At 39.0% G+C, this 20,912-nt stretch overlaps 1 protein-coding gene across 9 annotated transcripts in view; it reads left to right on the top strand.

The window, feature by feature from the left end:
* The window catches only part of MYO5A (myosin VA), a 128,916-nt gene extending 108,342 nt beyond the window's left edge, over nucleotides 1–20,574 (top strand). For 5 of the 9 annotated variants that reach the window (XM_075208012.1, XM_075208010.1, XM_075208018.1 and 2 more), the window contains 11 exons: nucleotides 233–431; nucleotides 1,173–1,247; nucleotides 2,794–2,887; nucleotides 3,459–3,605; nucleotides 4,174–4,328; nucleotides 7,013–7,102; nucleotides 8,313–8,463; nucleotides 10,281–10,563; nucleotides 13,007–13,181; nucleotides 16,941–17,021; nucleotides 17,325–20,574. In XM_075208012.1, the coding sequence (XP_075064113.1) occupies nucleotides 233–431; nucleotides 1,173–1,247; nucleotides 2,794–2,887; nucleotides 3,459–3,605; nucleotides 4,174–4,328; nucleotides 7,013–7,102; nucleotides 8,313–8,463; nucleotides 10,281–10,563; nucleotides 13,007–13,181; nucleotides 16,941–17,021; nucleotides 17,325–17,477 (1,603 nt within the window). In that variant the 3' untranslated portion in view covers nucleotides 17,478–20,574. The remainder of the gene's footprint in view (nucleotides 1–232; nucleotides 432–1,172; nucleotides 1,248–2,793; nucleotides 2,888–3,458; nucleotides 3,606–4,173; nucleotides 4,329–7,012; nucleotides 7,103–8,312; nucleotides 8,464–10,280; nucleotides 10,564–13,006; nucleotides 13,182–16,940; nucleotides 17,022–17,324) is intronic. The other 4 variants (XM_075208013.1, XM_075208016.1, XM_075208017.1 and 1 more) reach the window with 1 other exon arrangement.
* The last annotated feature ends 338 nt before the right edge of the window (nucleotides 20,575–20,912 follow it).

Genomic DNA, 20,912 nt, shown 5'->3' with positions numbered 1-20,912 from the left:
TTTTGTGACACCCCACTGCCTGATAGTGTGCTCCTTTTAATGCCTCACAATACTGGTTAGGATTCACTATCCTAGATGGTAGCCACTACAGTTGAGTTGTAGAAGTGATGCTACTAGCGCTGATGGACTTCACAGATGGCATGCATTGGTGAGGGGAGTTGGTGCTTGGCTGCCGGTGATATGTGTTGCAAGGTATGAAGAGGATGAATAAGTCTTTCACGCTGCTTTGTAGGGTTCTAGAGTCTCAGCTGCAAACTCAGAAAAAGAGCTACGAAAATGAGGTGGAGTCTCTCAGAGGGGAGATCCAGGGTCTAAAAGAAGAGAACAATCGTCAGCAACAGCTCCTGGCCCAGAATCTGCAGCTGCCGCCTGAGGCTCGCATTGAAGCCAGCTTACAGCATGAAATCACCCGGCTGACCAATGAGAACTTGGTATGTAATACACCAACTCTGACTGTATGTCTGTCCTCATGTTTTGTCTTACTAGAGAACAGAGCCTGATTAAGACCCCATGGGGCCCTAGGCAAGATCCTGCTTCCACTATTTGTTAAAAAATACCACATAAAAATGAGTTTGGGCCCCTCAGTACCCACTGGGCCCAGGTGGGAGCCTAGGTTGCCTAATGGATGATCCAGCTTGACTAGATCACATGACATCATTTATTCAATCATATTTGTGTATTGTCATTAGTAGCGGTTTCCTCTATATTCCATATATATATATATGAGCTGTGGTATGTAATGTTTGAGTTGCTCGTAAAAGGGAAGGATTATTTTTGTTCTTTTTTTTTTTTTGCAGTAAGAGCATAGCAGAGTATGCTTGGAGTTATAGGTCAATAATGCGATAGATATCCATTTAAATATCATTTTGTTTGTCATCCTTTTACTGGTAGCCTGTCCTTTATTATTATTTATATAATGGCCTAGCAGTAATATATGGGCTCCAGTTACACTGTATTTAGGAGACAGGTGTTCCACCTGTATAGATATAAATAATATAGTTTCATGCCCCATCTGGCTCTGCACTGGTTATTGTGAGGATTGCGTTTCATTACTTATTAGGAGATGTCTGTTGTATTTATCCTGGTTATTGGGCTCTCTGAACCTCAATGATTAACCCTATAAAGTGACCTGTTGCAGTGAAAGGGTACATCCATTATGCCTGTTTTTTCAGTATTTTGAGGAATTATATGCAGATGATCCCATGAAGTATCAGTCGTACCGGATTACACTTTACAGACGGGTCATTGTATGTAAATCACGTGTCTGATTGTTCTGTTGTCTTAGCCATGTCCTAGAGAACTAACAGTGGTTTGGCTTGGCTGCCTGAAATTGTTTGTGTCATGAGTCTGTGCTGTATTCGTTACCCCCACAGCTTTCTGTGTCATTGTGTTATGTTTTCTTGTTCACACCTGCAAGTGTACAATTTCTTACTAACGGCATCTATTGGCAAGATAGTGTAATAGTGAGCCAGTCAAATGCTATGTTCAAAATAAAACTGATGAGAACATTGTATATGACACCACATTCTGGATTCCATATATTAAGGCCATTTGTTATGTGTGACAGCTGTGACTTCTGTCAGATATTCCCTGGATCAGTAACACTCATAATGTTCTCTACCAGGTTCCTTTAAGAAAGACATCCAATCCATTTTTAATTCTATTAGTGAATTAGTCATCATCGCCTCATGCAGTAAGAAATTCCACGGCTTAACCAGCCTTACAGTGAAGAACCCTTTCCTATATTCATGACAAAATTTAACTTTGTTCCATTCACAACTGGTGAACCTTGTCCTCTACATGGTGCTTTGTATGAAATGTTTGGTAGACAAGTGTATTGACCTTAAATAAATAAATAAATATATATATATATATATATATATATATATATATATATATATATATATATATATATATATATATATATATAACCTTTACTACAGTACATATCATGTGACATTTTGTATACCTATATTTTGTTGAAGACAGGCCATTGGTTTGATATTTTATAGTATTCGTAAATAGTGAATAGACCTATGGGCCTTCTTCCGCCAGCTTTGCAGTGTTGGCAGTTGTCCACGTTACTTGATCGTTCGTCTTTCAGTTTAGACAGATTTGCATTCCTCTTCTCAGCAGACTTATTCCCTCTTTGCTTTCTGTGCACCCTTATATTGTTAAACTATAACAGAATGTTTCTGGTTTTCTGGGCAAACTTCAGTAAGCTGACTCTATCTTCAGAATAGGATTTCAGGAAATGCTATATTTATTTTCATTTTTACCAAAAATATTAGCTGTAATTTTTGGAGTGGATTTGCCAAACAAATCTTGTATGCGACCTATCTAGGTCCTTGACTCTTAAAATGTGTTGATGCATAGTAAAGTTTTAAATTTTATATGAATGAATCTATTTTACGAAACCTCATCTCAGTCTAATCCAATGTAAAATTCCTTGTATATTTTCTTGTTGTTTTCATCATAGAAATTCACCTATGTCAAGCATAACTTCACTGCTGCTGGAAAACAAGTTAATTCCATCCGTGCCTTCATTAACTTGTTACTTCCTCTGATTTGTAAAATATTCTTTAGTTTATTGTAGTAGTCTTGCTGAATTTTGCCCAGATTTAGACAGATTTGACCAATTTCTGTATAACTGCACAAACAAATCGCAGCCACTTGGTGGCGCTGTTACTTTGCTTTTCAATCACTTTTTCGACTAACAGCTTCTACTATGTACAATCTCCACACTGTTTATAGAGGGTGTCTTTAATATTAAAAGAGTGTTAATACCTGTAGGATCTGATGGAGCAACTTGAGAAGCAAGATAAAACTGTCAGGAAACTGAAAAAGCAGCTGAAAGTATTTGCTAAGAAAATCGGAGAGCTTGAAGGTAATGAAAACACTGCAGCTGTTTGGAGCATCCTGTTTACTAGTTTATCATTAGAACTGAAGTATTGTGGTTTAAATCCTTCTGAAATATGTCTTCATTTCTTTATGATCCTTAAAAGGCTCATTTATTTTCATACTACCACCGACTTCCTGGACAATAATACTCCACAGAGTGGAAACTGCCACACATGGCTTTTATATTGGCCAGGAGGCAGAATATTTTAAATTGGGTGAAGCCAGCTATGCCCTCTTCAGAACCCAGCATTCCTGTAGATATTAGATCTACAGGAATATTAGATCTTAATGGTTGCTTTATCACTTGCCCTCTCATGCTGAAAAAAAAATAAAATTTATTATGTTTATAGTAGTTGAAATAATGAAATTCAGTGAAAAATCAAGTGACCTTTTTAAATTTTTTAGAGAGAGAGAGAGATAGTCTAGCCATATGTGATTTACTAATGTTTCTTAATGTATCATGTAGACAGCCAGAGGAAGCTGATATTATTCACTAGAATACTGGTACTGTGCATTCTTCCAAATGGGCCATCCCTTCTATTTCCTCTTTACTACAGTTGGTCAAATGGAGAACGTGTCTCCTGGTCAAATAGTGGATGAACCTATTCGCCCCCTGAATATTCCACGTAAAGAGAAAGACTTTCAAGGAATGCTTGAATATAAGAAGGAGGATGAGCTAAAGCTGATCAAGAACCTTATTTTGGGTAGGTATTAATTCATAAATATCTCTGTTGTCTTAAAACAATCTGAGCCAGTGGCGGAACTACCATTGGTGCAGTAGGTGCCGTGCACTGGGGCCCATGAAGGTAATGTGGCCGGTCCATGGCAGATGCAGAGGGTCGGGGGCTCCCGGTTCCCTCCTCCTCGCCTCCCTGCATCGGGGCCCATGAAGGTAATGGGGCCTGCTCCATGGCAGATGCAGAAGGTCAGGGGCCCCCAGTTCCCTCCTCCTCGCCTCCCTGCATCGGGGCCCAGAGCTCGCTAGTCCCGCCTCTGATCTGAGGAATGGTGGATAAATTAAATACAGGATATTTATTAGGAGTGTGTGGAGGTAGCATGTATACGATTGACTTGGCCAGTCAGCGAGGCTTAAGGCTGCCAATATATGTACAGATCTGAGCAATCTCCGCACAGAGAGTCTGAATCTTTTACCGCCGTGAATGTTGGAACTATAATGAAACGTCAAAAACGGATATAAAAATGCTTTGTTTATATCTAATATGGACTAGATTTTCCTGCATGAATCTGATCACGTCTGCAATTCTTTGACAGAGTTAAAGCCCCGAGGTGTTGCTGTGAATCTAATCCCAGGTTTGCCAGCATATATTTTGTTTATGTGTGTGCGCCATGCTGATTACCTTAATGATGACCAGAAAGTCCGTTCCCTGCTTACTTCTACTATTAATGGTATCAAAAAGATCTTGAAGGTACGTTCACTGTTCAGCAAGAATAAATGCAGCAGATCTCTGATCCTGTTTTTTAATAAAAAAAAATTATTAAAGATTTGATATTGTGACTGATGTGATTTTACAGACAGTTTGAACTTGCAGGTAGATAGCATGGGAGTGTGACAAGGATGGAATACAGACGCCCACACATGTATCAGTTTTTCCATTCCCAAACAAACAAATGCCTTTCGTTACAGTCACATTTTTATCAATACGATTACCTTTTATCAGTTTGATGAAAAATGATCATTTAATTTCCTTTGGATAATATCATTTTTATTTACATGTTGCTTACATAGTGCCAGCATGCGTAGTAGCACTTTACAATTGAGAGATGGTTTGCAGTGCAAGCATCATATAGAGGAGTTGTAGGATTTTTAGACTTAAATCTATTCTTCTATCTGATCCAATCTCTTTAGAAAGAAAATTATTCACAAAGGTGATTGGATCGATCAATCGCATAGATTGTCGCCAACACGTCTCGATATTTTTGTTTTTAACAATTCGATAGAAACATTTGGAATGGATTATGGAATTGATGTACGTAATGACTGTGATTGGGCCTGACTAAGATAAAGATAATTTAAGTCCTATATATCATAGGAGATCCAAATATTTGTTGGTTTCCATTGTTTTTTCCCCATCTTTCTTAATACACCTTTATATTTGGCGAGCACAAAGAGAAATACCTGTGCTGTACATTTAGGAACAGGGGGATATGAAATCTAATTTCCTGTACAGTTGTAGTATGATTGTAATACAAATGGAAAAATATCTATTGAAATCTGTGGGCAAATACACAATAGGACTGAACCCTGCAAAACTATTTATTTGCCAATAGTAAAGGCATTTTTATCTAAAAGCTTTTGCACTTGCATTTAGGCAAGTTAGTTAACATATAATTTACGAGTACATTTAGCCACTTAGTTTAAGTTAGCTAGTTACATGTGTCCTCCGCTCTCCCTTTGCCAGTATTGACTTCAACCTTTATTTTCCTCTATTGGTGTCTGCATCACTTAAGCTGGGTACACACTACACTGTTTTCGTCCAATAATCGTCTCAAACAGCCGACATACGACCGCTCGTTTAAAAGTCGGGTCAGTGTGTGTAGTGACACGATGGTTGAAAGTCTGCCCAAATGGACGATTTTCGCCTCATTTGGTTGGTCGTACCGTTTAATATTTTCGTTCCAATCTCGTTTCCGCTGTATAGTGTCTATAAACTTCTGACCGATCCACAACAGTGAGTACGAAATTACAGTCATTGCTCACGACAACATGGCTGTAAAAAGTCGCTAAAGGGACATGCGCTCTTCCCTTTCTCGTCCTAAACAAGGCTAGTGTGTATGCAGTCCATGGACCGAGCGATCGGAACATCGATCGCATGTAAAATCGCTCGGCATAAAAAGTTGGTCGAAATTTCTTTAGTGTGTACTCAGCTTTAGATAATAGTCTACATCTTAACTGCTGTGCTCCTTGCTGTGTTTACTTTTTGTTGTCTTCTATTTAGTAAGGAGAAGGGGGCAGTGTAAACGTTGCCATACATGTTAAGAGCTGGACATTTGGCCTGATCATCAATTGTCTGAATTTGTATCCTTGATTTCCAATAAACGGGGCTGGGCAAATTGGACAGAGAAGCTAGTTAGGCGCCCAGGCCAAACATCGTTCCCATGGTGCCCTATTACTGTGGTTTGCCCATGTTCACACTCACACATAGTAATAGAAATCACTTTATATTAGTCTGGAAAGTATTAAAATCCAGATTTACTCTTAGATATGTTTATTGGTTAGTGGAGGTCACATAAGTAAGGATTTTAGGGTAAATGGAGCGATGAAGCAGTCGCATGTTTTGCCAGGTGAAGCTGTTATAAAATAATAGTATTCTAGAAGAGTGTATATTTTTATTGCATATAGGCACAAAGAAGGATAGGAATGTTTTGTCCATTGTGTGTTACTGCACATGCTTGCTGGAAAGTAACCAATATTTTACTTTGTTGAGATCACAGTGGGACTCATACAGCCATATTAGCCAGTATAAATTAAACCTGTAATATTTGTGATTATTCTGTTACACACACACACACGCGCGCACGCACACACACACACACACACACGTTTCTTCCTGCATGTACTGATTACTATGTTGGCAGGCTGGATCATGTGACCAGTGATCAAAGCAAGCACTATGTACTTGTTCTATTTTTGGAAGGAGTCCTCAGCAGCTGTCTGGATGGAAGCAGTGGTGCAGAGCACTGTGCATGACTGACACCATGATACCATTGACAACAAGAAGTGAGATAGTGAGACTGTATTGTGCGCTGGCTCAGAGCCAGACCCAGCTTTCTCATAGGCTCCTGGAGGAGTTAGAAGTTCTGCATCTGAGCAGAGGGCTTGGTTACACTGTACACTCATGCCAGAACAGCTCAGTCTGTGGTAGCTCATTAGTGTTTAACCCTCACAGTGTTAAATACACCAACTGTAGATAAGATCCCATAGAACTGTGTGACATAAGTATTCTAGCAGTCTGTTTGTCTGATCCTATTTGTGAGTACCTGGGGTTAGTACTAAGTATGTTCTCAATCTAGTACCCTGCAGAATGCAGAAAGATACATGGCTGTTATGGTATTGTCAGCCCATGTTATGTGTTCTCTTTCCCCATCACAGAAAAGAGGCGATGATTTTGAAACTGTGTCCTTCTGGCTTTCCAACACCTGCCGATTCCTTCATTGCCTAAAGCAGTACAGTGGAGAAGAGGTACTGTTCTCTGAGTCTCATACATGTCATATTGTCATTTCTTGCCACCAAATGAAAGTTTGCTTTGGAATGAATAATAACTTACCTGCTAGATGCTTCTTATGTTATAAATAAATACTTCCACCACCCACAATCAGTGATGTGTCGTGAAAGCATGAGCTTTTACATTTCAGACATTTACGTAAACTGGTGTACAGGAAAAAAGTAGAGCAACCAATCAGATATAAGGTTTTGTGGACATGATGGAATCTGATTGGCTGCTATAATTATAGTACATTTATCCTGTACAACAGTTTTCATTAATTCTCTCCTTGTGTATATGGCTGCAGCTGTGTACATGGTCTGACTGTCCACCAGAACGTAACCGTTTATTTTGCACTTTAATACTGTGTTTATCTGACATAATGTGCTACGCTACACTAAGTAGCTGACTCCATGAATGGCAATCATCCAGCACAGAGTAGAACCAGAAAATGTTTCAGTTCTGACTCTCCCTTTAGAGCCCACAGAAATCCACTATGACACCAGAGAGCAGAGTGACACAGTAGACACTACTTTAGTAGAGTATTAAAAGTTTACATAGAAACTACATATTGAAGTATTATGTTTTTCACTACTTTAGCATTGGGCACTAGAATCAGCCATGTGACTCACACATGTATTGCTTTGTTGAGAAACGTGTTCAGTATTGTAAAGATTGTAACATTACCCTAGCGCTTGTATGTAGGCTTTTGTAGTGCTGGACAACAGTCACGCTTGCATGACTGTATGAGCCACCACTTCCTAGAATTAACTGACACACATAATCACATGCATTAGGCAATTTATATTACTTGGGCAACCAAACCCCTATGAGGACTTTCACAACCCACTTGTGATCATCTGTTGTTTGCAGTGATGACTAGTTCCTATTACACTGTAGGCTGCATGTTCATGGAGATCTCTTCAGGCCAACAAATGGCTGCCAAGCAACAGCTATACTAACTTATTTTATTCCAGTTATTAAAAACACAGTGAACCTATATCCCTGAAAGGATTTTCATTTTAACTTTGAATATATTTTTTAAATAACTTTAGATAAAGTTGCATAACCGCAAGTAATCTGCAATGTATGTACACCCCACACAGTTGTTTCAGTAACTTTTCTGTAGCAATGCTCCCCAAATATTAGCCAGTACTTTGGATGACTAAAAACCGTTTCTCATCACAGGCATTTATGAAGCACAACACAAGCCGGCAGAACGAGCACTGTCTCTCAAACTTCGACCTTGCTGAATACAGACAGGTGTTAAGTGACCTGGCTATCCAGATATATCAGCAGCTGGTGCGTGTGCTGGAGAATTTCCTGCAGCCAATGATTGGTGAGTAAGAGGGAGAGTCTGTAGTATTAAGGGGATCTATCCATTATCCATTGAGCCAATAATATTACATGGATCACTGTGATCCTGTGGAGTAGATAAGCATTATAGGAACAATAGTGTGTCTTCGCAATCATAGTGCAACTGACTGTAAACTACTGTTCTTTTTGTTTCACCTGGATCTACAGTGGTTGGACAATGAATTAGGAATTTTTTAGATTCTTGTATAATTTTTCCATATGGCATGACATCCATCTTGCATGAATATTCAATCATTATCCCGGGAAACTACTCTCTTATCTGGGGGATAAACGACAAATTCCATGCACTGCTCCGTTCTCATCGTGCCTTTACAAATGTACAATCTCCCTGAGGTACAAACCTTAAAATTACACAAAAGTTTAGCAGTTCATTGTCCAACCACTGTAATATCTGTATCGGCTGCTTCTCACAGTCGATAAATGAAAATAAGTATATTAAACCTTTATTCATGCGTTCTGTCAGAATCAACCACTAGCATCGATTCTCTATCAGCCTCTGTCAGGAAACCAGAACTGAGTGCTCAAATTCTGCAGCATATAGCAGGGTTAGTGGACTGAAACCATTGTCATATGGACAAGTAATCTGATAAATTGCTGAGAGACGATAATCTGTCACACTGTAGTCTTCCTACAGCACATGGAAATGATGCTAGGACTATGACCAAGTACAACATCAAGTATTGTAGCTACTCTAGATAAAGCTCCGATATAAAGGAATCCACCGCACCAAGTTGTCACTTACCCCCATTATACTATCATTATATAGCTTTCTATAGTAGCTCCTAGATAAATGCTGAGTAATTACATAAGTCTCGGGTGGTGGTGGGCAGCACGTTGGCTAAGTGGTTAGCACTTCTGCCTTACAGCGCTGGGGTCATGAGTTCAATTCCCGAATATGGCCTTATCTGTGAGGAGTTTGTAAGTTCTCCCCGTGTTTGCTTGGGTTTCCTCCAGGTGCTCCGGTTTCCTCCCACACTCCAAAAACATACTGGTAGGTTAATTGGCTGCTAACAAATTGACCCTAGTCTCTCTGTGTGTGTATGTTAGGGAATTTAGACTGTAAGCTCCAATAGGGCAGGGACTGATGTGAGTGAGTTCTCTGTATAGCGCTGCGTAATTAGTGGCGCTATATAAATAAATGGTGGTGGTGGTGATGGTGCACCCTCACATTACAAGCATCCAGAAGCACAAAGAAAGAAAGAAAAAATGTGTCTTTTTCTGGGGCACTCTGTGAATTTATTATTGTAATAAAATTATAATCTTTATTCCAATAAATAATCCAAAAACGATTCTGATTTTATAACAATAATTAAGTCACAGAGTGCCCCAGATAGACACATTTTTATTTCTTCTTTGTGTTTCTGGATACTCTAGAAAAAGCTGTAATATGAGTGAAGGAATCCTGTTACAGACTTAGCAGAACGTAAAGGTTCAGTAGCAAAGGTAGTTTTATCATATGTTTATTTTGTGTGTAAGGTTTTGCCCTCCTGTAAGGTATGTTTAATGTTTCCTCTGGTCGCAGTAAAATACAAACTGTTAAATTACATTTTAAGACCATCAGAACAGAAAGTAATCACATCAGTATTTTTCTGGCGGTTCCACATAGTAACCTTATGTAGGACACAAGATATGTGCAGTATTTCTAGATACATTTATTTATAGGGTAGGTTTGTTCTCCTTTCATTGTTTAAGGTTAAAATCACATGAATAATGAATGGTCCCCAGTTTTCTCATGCAGACCATTTATTGTGTTGTAAATCTTGTATTTCCTGTCCTCAGTTTCGGGGATGTTGGAGCATGAGACCATTCAGGGTGTCTCGGGGGTAAAGCCCACAGGTCTACGGAAAAGAACGTCCAGCATAGCCGATGAAGGGACATATACCTTGGACTCCATACTTAGGCAGCTGAACACCTTCCATTCCATAATGTGTCAGCATGGAACGGATCCAGAACTTATCAAGCAGGTGGTGAAGCAGATGTTTTACATTATCGGGGCTGTCACACTCAACAACCTGCTGCTCAGAAAGGACATGTGCTCATGGAGCAAAGGGATGCAGATACGGTGAGGATGACCGACATGTAAAAGTGCATTCAACTATACATTTACATAAAGGGGATTGCCAGCCTTTGTGAAAACGAGAGAGTGTTTACAGACATACCTATAGGTAGGGACGCCATAGTTTTGAAATGGAAGCAGTCTCATTTGACAGTCTATTCTTTCCATAAGCGTTAGCTTTACTGGGCCAACATTTAAGGCCTGATTTTAGAGTTGAATGTAAAAATACGTTGTTGCACAGACGGTGCTGCAGCTGTATTTTGAGTTGTAGGTGTCCCAAGATATGTGAAAATTTAACTCTATAGAGATATATATGCTACAAAAATACAGCATTATCTGCCACTGGGAAACTGTCAGCAAGTCTATGGGACCAGCCAACATACGGCTCCTAAAAGGCATATCTGAGAGATATGTACACATCCATAAGGGGCATCAACTTTCATTTGTATTGAAATGAAATGTGCATTCCGCTGACCCGCCTGTCCAATCACAAATGGGTACAAATATTAAATATGGTCAACTCAATGTAAGGGCGTAAGTTGTGTGCGTAACAAATTGTACACAATATTTATGCCAGCCACAGTTTGTGTGGTGTAAATGGACTCTAAATTAGGCCTTAATGTGCTTAGGAAAAGAACAGACCTCCCCATGGTCAAAGCTTTATCTCATATATCTTTATTACTGGAAGGTTTACTTACATAATGCTACTAATAGCCATTTTATATAAAGCAGCGTGACTTTCAGTTATTTCAGTCCCATAATGGTTTATTTAAAGCTGTTTAAACAAAAGATATTTAGCTGTTCTTATAATGTTGCAAATGGTCTCTATAAAATATATACACAGATGAGCCAAACAAACCATTGACATTGGCACCTTTCGAGGGGTGGGATATATTAGGCAGAAAGTGAACAGTCAGTTCTTGAAGTTGATGTGTTGTAAGCAGGAAAAATGAATCTGAGTGACTTTGACAAGGGCCAAATTGTGATGGTTAGAATCTGGGTCAGAGCGTCTCCAAAACAGCAGGTCTTGTGGGGTGTTCCCGGTATGAAGGGGTTAGTACCTACCAAAAGTGGTCTAAGGAAGAACAGCCAGTGAACTGACGACAGGGTCATGGGCACCCAAGGCTCATTGATGTGTGTGGTTAGTGAAGGCTAGTCCATTTGGTCCAATCCCACAGAAGAGCTACTGTAGCACAAATTGCTGAAAATGTAATGCTGGCTATGATAGAAAGGTGTCAGAACACACAGTGCATCGCAGCTTGCTGTGTATTGTGCTACGTAGCCACTGACTAGTCAGAATGCACATGCTGAACTCTGTTGTTGACGGGTCAGAGCTGTTTTGGCGGCACAAGGGGGACCTACACAATATTAGGCAGGTGGTTTTAATGTTGTGGCTGATCGGTGTATAATCCTATGTTTTAGCACAATTGAAAGCTGGTGACTATTTGCATAGTATGCTTTTGTAAAGTTTGATAACTAATACCTATGAAAAGGTCATTCTAAGCATTCATACAGGTGGCAAATAAATCGGGCTTCATATTTTTTACCAAAGCCTTAGAAAATTAGAATTCTAAATTACAGAATTCATGGGTGAAGACCGGAACTGTGCTTAGACTGGAACCTTATAAATGATGGACTACATAAGGCTTAGACAACGTGTGCTTTTTAGTGATTGTTGAAAACTCACAGCTCCTCGAAGTCAGTCTTTCAATGTCCACACATTCTATATGTTACAGAGCAACAGCTGTAGAGCCGATGGTTGTTCTGCACTTTAATGAAATATTTAATACTCTTTGCTAGAAATCCATTTAATTTTCAACACGTTGATTTGTGCAGATGCGCTGACCAATGACCCCAGCAGCAGGGATCTGTGTGGTCTGCCGTGCTATCTTGCTAATTACAGCAGTTTCAGTTACTATGGTAGCTGCCAGAATGAGTAGAGTGTAGAACACTAAGCATGTTTCTGCCATATATGTATATAAATCCCTACACCTAAATAGCCTCCTGTCAAAGTCCATGGCTCAGTTAACAAGCATCTTCCTGTGTTATGGATAATTGGACATTAATGCCTGATACTCTCTCAAATGATTACTTTTCTAAAGGTGAAGGGAATGTATGACCTGGAGATTATATATATATATATATATAGTATAATGGTTGATATTTAACTTTTAATATGTTTAGCGTAATAATCATTTCAATTTTTTTTTATTATTTATAACAGAATGAAAAAAATGTAATTATATAATAAATCAATAGTATAATATATGCAGATTCTTAATTCTTTAGGCCCAAGACAGCCAGCATATGTAGCTGAGAGAAATTGCAGTGTATATCTGTATCCAAGTTACAAAGTAGACCAGGTGACTTGGGCCATAAAGAAAAGATTGCAGGTTTTGTCCTACATACATATCAGACCAACATAGTTCTGCTTTCTATAAAACCACAGGTACAATGTGAGCCAGCTAGAAGAATTGTTACGTGACAAGAATCTGATGAACAGCGGAGCCAAGGAGACATTGGAGCCTTTAATTCAGGCTGCTCAGTTGCTGCAGGTGAAAAAGAAGACTGACGAGGATGCAGAGGCTATCTGCTCTATGTGCAATAGTCTGACTACTGCCCAGGTAAGTAATATAGTGCTTTCTGCAGTGATTCAACCTCTTCCCCCCGGCAGGGTGGAAAATCAGACACTTGTTGGTGCAACTGTGAGTTCATCAGCTGACCCAGGAGGAGTGTCGTAGAGTGCGGTCTGACCAGATGCATATGGTAACCCAGCTCAGATATGGGCAATTTGCCACTTCACATGTAGAGCTGAATTGCTCACAGATCCAGCTGTTTGCAAATAGGGCTGTGAGACCCAGTTACATCGTATCTGGCCCATTTTATGTCTTTATTGCTCACAATCAGCTCTTACTTCTATATCACTTTTCTTAACCTTCCTCACATACACTTATTGCAGTCTCCCGTTTTATTGCATTCCCCATCTTAGGCGCCTCCTACCTCTCCTAGTCATAAATAAGTATTAACTTTAAATATATAAATATGTGTGTATAAGTATTCTATACAGTATAACACACACAAACATATACTGATTGATGAATTGTGATTTATATTTCCCTGTGGGGTGGTTGTTCAAGTGATTTGTAGAAATGGTCGCAGAACTAAAGTAAAGTTGAAATCATATAAAGCTATTGTTGGTATCTGCTGAGGTAATGGTGCGTTCATAAATGAGTACATTGTAGGCGACAGTCATGGTACATGTGCCCTTGGTGGTTTCTAGGATGACAGCGATAGTTGCACATTTTAAATGGCTGCTCCAGTTGCGACATCTTTGTTTTTCATATTTATTTTTCTTCACAGTTTTTTGTGTGATCTCTTTTTATTGGAAGAAATTTTAAAATAAGATAAACATAGATTTTGTTGTTATTGTCGTTGATTTGTAAGGCACCAAAGTCCTCTGCGGTGTCTAACAGTGGGGAAAACAGAGCATACATAACACAAGGACATACAAGGTAGACATGAAAACAAAGGATATGAAGGACCCTGCTCATTAGAGAGCTTACATTATAAGTGGAAGAGGGCACAGCTGAAACGAGGCGCAAATGTGGGTCAGTTGTGAGGGTGTATTTGGGAGCATTTGTGCGAATAGTATTGGTGAAAGTCAGGTAAGCTGTAATAAAGGGGAGTTTTCAGAGAGTTTAAACAATCTAAAGACTTTGGGAGAATCTGATCAGACATTGTGGTAACCAGAGGCGAGGGATAGATCTAAGAGGGAAGGAGTGGGAGTAATTTGATATTAGATTTGAGATGTATGAAGGGCTGGGGGTGTTGAGGGTTTTGTAAGTAAGATTCAGTCATTTCAGTTGGATTCTGGAGGATATGGGGAACCAGTGAAGGGATTTGCAGAGTGGTGTAGCAGATTGGAGCTGCGAGAGAGGTAGATCATTCTTGCTGTGACAAATACAATGGATTGCAGGGGAGATGGGTGAGGGGAATGCCAGTTAGGAGTAGATTATAGTATTTAAGGCAGTAGATGATGAGAGAATGGACAAGAGTTTTGGTAGCATCTTGGGACTGTATGTGAGTAATACAGCAGTGGGCAGAATCAACTGTGACACCAAAGCAGAGGGTTTGAGAGAGGAAATAGTGATGTTATTTACGTTGAGGGAGATATGACTTGAGGTGGTGACTCTGGGAGGAGGAAAGATGAGCTCTGTGTTGGACATGTTCAGCTTTAAGTAGCATTGGAGATAGCAGAGAGACAGTTGGTTACACAAGATAATACAGAAGGGGGGAGAGCAGGGAGGAGAGGTAGATGTGGTTGTTGTCAGCATAGAGGTGGTAATGGAGGCCAAATGAGCCAATTGGTTCCCTAAGAGAAGTTCAGTGAGAAAAGCAGAGGTTTTTGGGATCCCAACAGGTAGTCAGAGTGAAGGGGATGATGTGCCAGAGGTAGAGACACTAAATGAGCCGTTCAATAGGTAGGAAGTTGTGAAGATACCGGGTTTATCTGGCCCAGTGCTACCCAGTACCTTCTAGGATTCGTATGGTCACTCAGGCAAAATGCAGTTATAAAAATACAACAGTATATTTATTGTTATACAAACAACACTAGAATATTATATACACACAGTAAATAAATGCCAGGCAGATTTACCACATCATCTGTCCCTTTCCCCACTAACTTAAGGAGATATAGTCACCTGCTGTCCAGACTTCATGACCCATGGATCCCTCTCAGCTGCATATATAGACTCGAGTTAGAAAACGACAATTCAAAACTCCATCTTGCACCTTCCTGAATGAAATCCAAGCATGAACACCCCTCCCCCCTGGAGTTGGTCCTTATATATCACAGGTCTAATTTCCACAGTCTTTCCCCTCCCTGGGCAAACCCCTGCGTCTATTCTACTTAACCATTGGTCAGTGCTGGACTGGGGGGGGTTGGACAGGGGAGTGAAGATGAGCTGTCCTTTCAGAGAACCTCCCCTGTTAGATGGCCTGTCTGGACTAGCCTGGTGAGAACAATGGACACTAATTAGTTTTCCTACTCAGGCACATGGCAACCTGATCCCTACCCATAATCCCCCTGGCTTCACTTTAAAGACAATGAATAGCAACCTTACTTCAAGTTATCAATATACAATAAACAATATACATATGTACACTGAACTACAATGTCCCCTTAGCCACATGTTATTGGACAATGCAGTTGTAGTCTGGTGAGCTGGGGAACAAATAGCATGGGCTATAAAAAGTACTATAATCCACATTATGTGAGAAATGAGACATGCTCACAGGGTTATCAAACTCATTTCCTCACAGAAGTGAACTAGGAAAGAACTGTGTAATGAAAGCAAATGCAGTGAAAGATGTATAGAAGAGGGTGATCAAAACTAATGAAAGCTGCAGAGAGGTCCAGGAGAATGAGTATGGAGAAATGACCTTTAGACTTTACTGTAAGTAGAGCATCAATCACCTTTGTGAGCACAGTTACAGTGGAATGTTGGGGGCTGAAGCCCGATTGCAGAGAGTCAAGACTGGAGTGGGAGGAGGGAAAGTGAGTTTGGTAGTTGTACACAAGTTGCTCAAGTAGTTTGGAGGCAAAGTACAGGAAAGAAATAGGTAGGTAGTTGGTGAGAGAGGCTGGGTTGAGAATTTGTTTCTTTAGTATTGCTGAGATAAGTGCATGTTTAAAAGCGGTGCAAACTGTGCCTGCAGAGTGCGACAGATTTACGGTGGGCATGTAGGTGGGGAGCAGAAAAGTTGGAAGGGAATAGGGTCAAAGGGACAAGTTGTAGAGTAAGATAAGTGCAGAGACTTTGTCCTCAGTTACCAGAGAGAATGAACTGATAGTGGATTTGGGAGCGTAGGAGAAAGTGTGTGGCATAAGCAAATAGCTTGACTGTTCTGACTTTGTAATAGGCTGTAGAAATCCATGGGCTGTGAGGGAGGAAGGGGAAGAAAGTGTAGGTCAGGGGTTAGAAGACTGGTTGGATATTACAGAAGTGAAGTTTGCTTGACAAGCAAAAGGGCAGTGTTGTAAGATGAAAGGATGAATTTATAATGTAAGTATGCCTTTGAGGAAGATCTCATCCAGTGGCCGGGTCTTTTTGATGTGCCACGGTTGAGCTTTGAACATCCACATACCCTGTGGCCGGGTGATGTGAATTCTGTCCCAGATGCCCTTCGTTTTCTCCAAGAATAAATCTCCTAAGTTTTGCCCAAATACCATTAACTTTTACTAATTTGTAATGAATAATAAAATTGAGTGAAAATCTAATATATAAAATGGATTTTGGCACACATCTGATATTAATGCTGTACAAATTGTCATGTAAAATAAGGTCAAAAGCGTAATAATATCTCCTGTCTCTTTACAGATTGTGAAGGTTTTGAATCTTTATACTCCGGTAAATGAGTTTGAAGAGAGGGTGCTGGTGTCATTTATACGCAATATACAGGTACAGTAGGAACCCTAATGATCTAAACATGTTCTGATTCACCCCCAGTTATATTGCTATACTTGCAAGAACACTCATGAGCAATGTTTCACTAATATTAAAGTTAAATGCAAACTGACTTTTAAAATTAAATTGATGTTTTAAAAAGCGATGTTCAAGACATGTACACATTCCTTAACAGATATAACATGTAGACCGTAAAATGGGCATAATACAAGCTCTGCGTTTCCAATAAACATGACCCAATGAGGAGATGCCTCTGCTTAAAATGTTTATTTCTAACTTTTGTCTCTTCCTCCTCAGATGCGTCTAAGGGACCGTAAAGACTCCCCTCAGCTGCTAATGGATGCAAAGCACATCTTCCCTGTCACTTTCCCATTTAACCCATCATCTCTTGCTCTAGAAACCATTCAGATCCCTAGCAGTCTTGGCCTAGGATTCATCACACGTGTGTAACTAAAGCATCGCTGCCTGATGTTCAGTCACCCAGACCTCCAAGTAACACTGGAAGCATTTTGGAATTCATCATTGCATCCCTAGATACAAAAGCCACAAGTTTTGTGTGATTTGTATATCATGTATAAGAGACTGATGGTGGTTCGTGGTATTCATTAAAATTGTCTTTACAACCTACAGTTTTGGTAAATAGCCTTGGTCCTCAAATAAATATCCTTGGTTATCTGCAAATATTCCTAGAAATGATAACCATTCCCTTGCTGGTCAGGTAAACGAGGACGTAAGACAGGAAATGCATTTGTTAACGGAAAATATCCGTGACACACTCAAAGCAGAACGGAAATGATGGCTTTTTGTGGTAGACTAGATATTAACAGTCCACTTGCTGAAATGGGTGTGTACATATCTGTGTACACACGTACCGATATCCAAACCATGTTGTTATTTATGTTAGTTTAAAAAAAAAAAAAAGAAAAGCAAAAAACGTTTCTATAAAACTATTGGAAAAAAACTTTGCTTTACTGTGTTATGTAGATGTTTATCAGCGATGTAGTTTACTATGCATATTAAATGTGCTGCTGTGTTTTTGTGTTCCTCTAAAGTTACAGTATCCATATTAGGCACTACAAAATAAAATAATAAAAATAATATCTCTTTATTATACAGTATGTTTACAGTACATTGTGATCTGTTTCTTAGAGTGAGACAGCCAGAAGGCGGAACTCCTTAGCTTGAAAGATGGAAAAGGCACCTTAAGCACATATGAATTACTAATAAAATAGCTGTTTTCAAATAAATAACTAAATAATAAAATATTTAAAAAAAGCCTTAATGAACAAATAGGATCTCACAATATATGTTACAGGCTGTGTATAGTCTTTCCTGGATTTTTGAGTGTTTTCAGTTCAGCGCAGTATTTTTTTTTTGCAGCTGATGGTTTTAATGATGTTTACTTTGTTTTCGGTGTGTCTTTGCTATATTCAATGTTGTGTGTTTTATTTATTTAAACCCCTGAAGTATTGAACTGTGGAAGCTGATGTATACAAAGGACATATATTCTGGATATTAAACTGGCTTAAAAGAAATGCAAATGGCGTATTTTGCAGTTGTATCACTTCTGCTATAGACTAGCATGTACACAAAGTGACTTCCTTGTGTTACGGTTTCGAACATGATGTAAGTGCATGTAGAGGACACTATTGCACTAGATTATGCTTTGTATGTCGCACCTTTAGCTTGAACAGAACACTGTCATAAATACATACATAAATATCTGATCTGTAAGCGTGTTGGTGTTTTTCTTCTCTAACTGGTAAGGACCCTAGTCCTCTAGTTTAGGACTGGGATTCCTACTGTTAGAACCTACTCACAGGTTTCCAATTGTGAAATTAACCATCTCTCTACATAATTAATATATTGCATTTATCAAAAGGTCCAACATATTTGCCCAGACACGGAAAGTTAGGATCATATATTTTTATTCTTTTATTTCAGCTCGATTTATAACAAACATTTATTTGCAAAGTAGATAACTAATGTTCTGTAAAAAGTACGTTGAATGCTGAAAGAGCGTTGCGGAAGAAGCCATAGCTCACTATATCTTAATATTGCGTTACATAATCAAGCATCTAAAATGGTCTATTGTTACCATAATTTTGCTGATACCACAGCTTACATCTCCGCACAGAAGAGGGCAGGCCCCATTTACTTTTTGGTTGTAGGTCTTATTCATAACAAACTTGTGTTTTTCGTAAAGCAGTGGAAGTCTCAGATTTGCTGTGCGTGCATTTCAAAGGCTATCATACTTTTTCATATGCTTCAACCCCATACCCAAGTAAAACTTGGAGAGTCTTGTGGGCTGGATTCCTTTACTAGTCAGCTTTCTCTATGTTCTTATATGTACTTGCTGTTTGTCCAGTAGAGTGATACATACTACTTGACGTCCACACCCTGTTCTAGATTCTCAAGGCAGCTTTTTTAGGCAGTTGTTGCCCCAGCATTTAGTTGAAGCGAGAGGTTACATTTGAGTCATTGGTGAACATTTTTAGATAAGTGATACTTACACTTGTACTGCCATGTACACTTTCCTTACTTACATCTGAACATGCTGGTAATATTTTGTGGAACCCTATGATAGCTACTTTGACAGACTGTTCTGTGTTTATTTTTGGTAATGTATTGCTATTTTGATCTCCTATGGCCATTAGTTAGGGGAGAATTTGCCACGTTTCTGCTCAGTAATTACACACAAACATGCCTTTTTCACAGCACAGAAATGGTTGGAAATGTTATAAATCAGAAATAAGACTCAAACTAGCCTAAATACGTCCTTTGAACCTCGGTTTGCCTGATTAACACAATGACTGTATAGAAATGAAAAGAAAGTGCCCAGTTTTATTATATATAAAACTGCTGAACAAGCCTTTGGCAATGGCTCATTTTTGTCAGATGTGTAATTGCCCCTTTAGTAATTATTCAGGAATTAAAAAATGATAGTGAAATATTAACAGTTCATAGGAAAGCATATCTTGTAACTTGCATATGCACTTTCAGCTTTTTTATATAGTTAATATTTGGAATAGATTTTGCCATTCTCTTCACTCCGGAGAAGCATCTTTCCTCTCCGGTAAGTCATTATATCCAGCTAGAAATTCCTTAGAGTATATCGCGGAGTATGATAATAGCTTCCTCAGTCAGCGGAAAATAATAAATAGAGGGAACTTGGTTATCATTTTGTGCGGGTAATAAAAAATAATGCAGTCTTTTTATAAACGTCTTAGACAGAGTTCACTACTTACTCTGCATGGATCTGTTTTAGACATAGTCATGTTGATAAATGCACACTGTGCATGTAATGTGGCTTCATTCACCTACTTATGTCTTTGTCATTAGCATCCCAATGTATTATATTCTTTACTGACTTATCTTAATTAATAAAATAGAATGTTATAAAATGTCATCTCGGTACTTACAGTAAAGCCCAAACGCTAACACGTGTACTGTCTAATGTTGTGCTTAGCAAATGTTTGCATCATTAACACTGTAACTAATTAGCTATCACTGCAAATTGTAAAAAATAAAGAAAGCTCAAAAAGTTGGTGATTTTTGTTTGATTTTTTTTTTTTTTTATACTGCAAATGTTTGTTGTTATTCACAAAATTGATAAAATGATAAAAGGATTTGTGCTTTTGTATTTATTTCTTAGCATTTCTGAACTAGTGCTGGTGGTATATTTACTAAACTGCGGGTTTGAAAAAGTGGAGATGTTGCCTATAGCGACCAATCAGATTCTAGCTGTCATTTATTTATTACATTCTACAAAATGACAGCTAGAATCTGATTGGTTGCTATAGGCAACATTTCTACTTTTTCAATACCCACAGTTTAGTAAATATACCCCCCTGGAGTCTGTTTAGCAGCCCATTTGTAGTAAAA

The sequence above is a fragment of the Mixophyes fleayi genome, chromosome 4 (assembly GCF_038048845.1).
Source record: "Mixophyes fleayi isolate aMixFle1 chromosome 4, aMixFle1.hap1, whole genome shotgun sequence".
Taxonomy (NCBI): domain Eukaryota; kingdom Metazoa; phylum Chordata; class Amphibia; order Anura; family Limnodynastidae; genus Mixophyes; species Mixophyes fleayi.
This window is presented reverse-complemented; position numbering and strand designations above follow the sequence as displayed.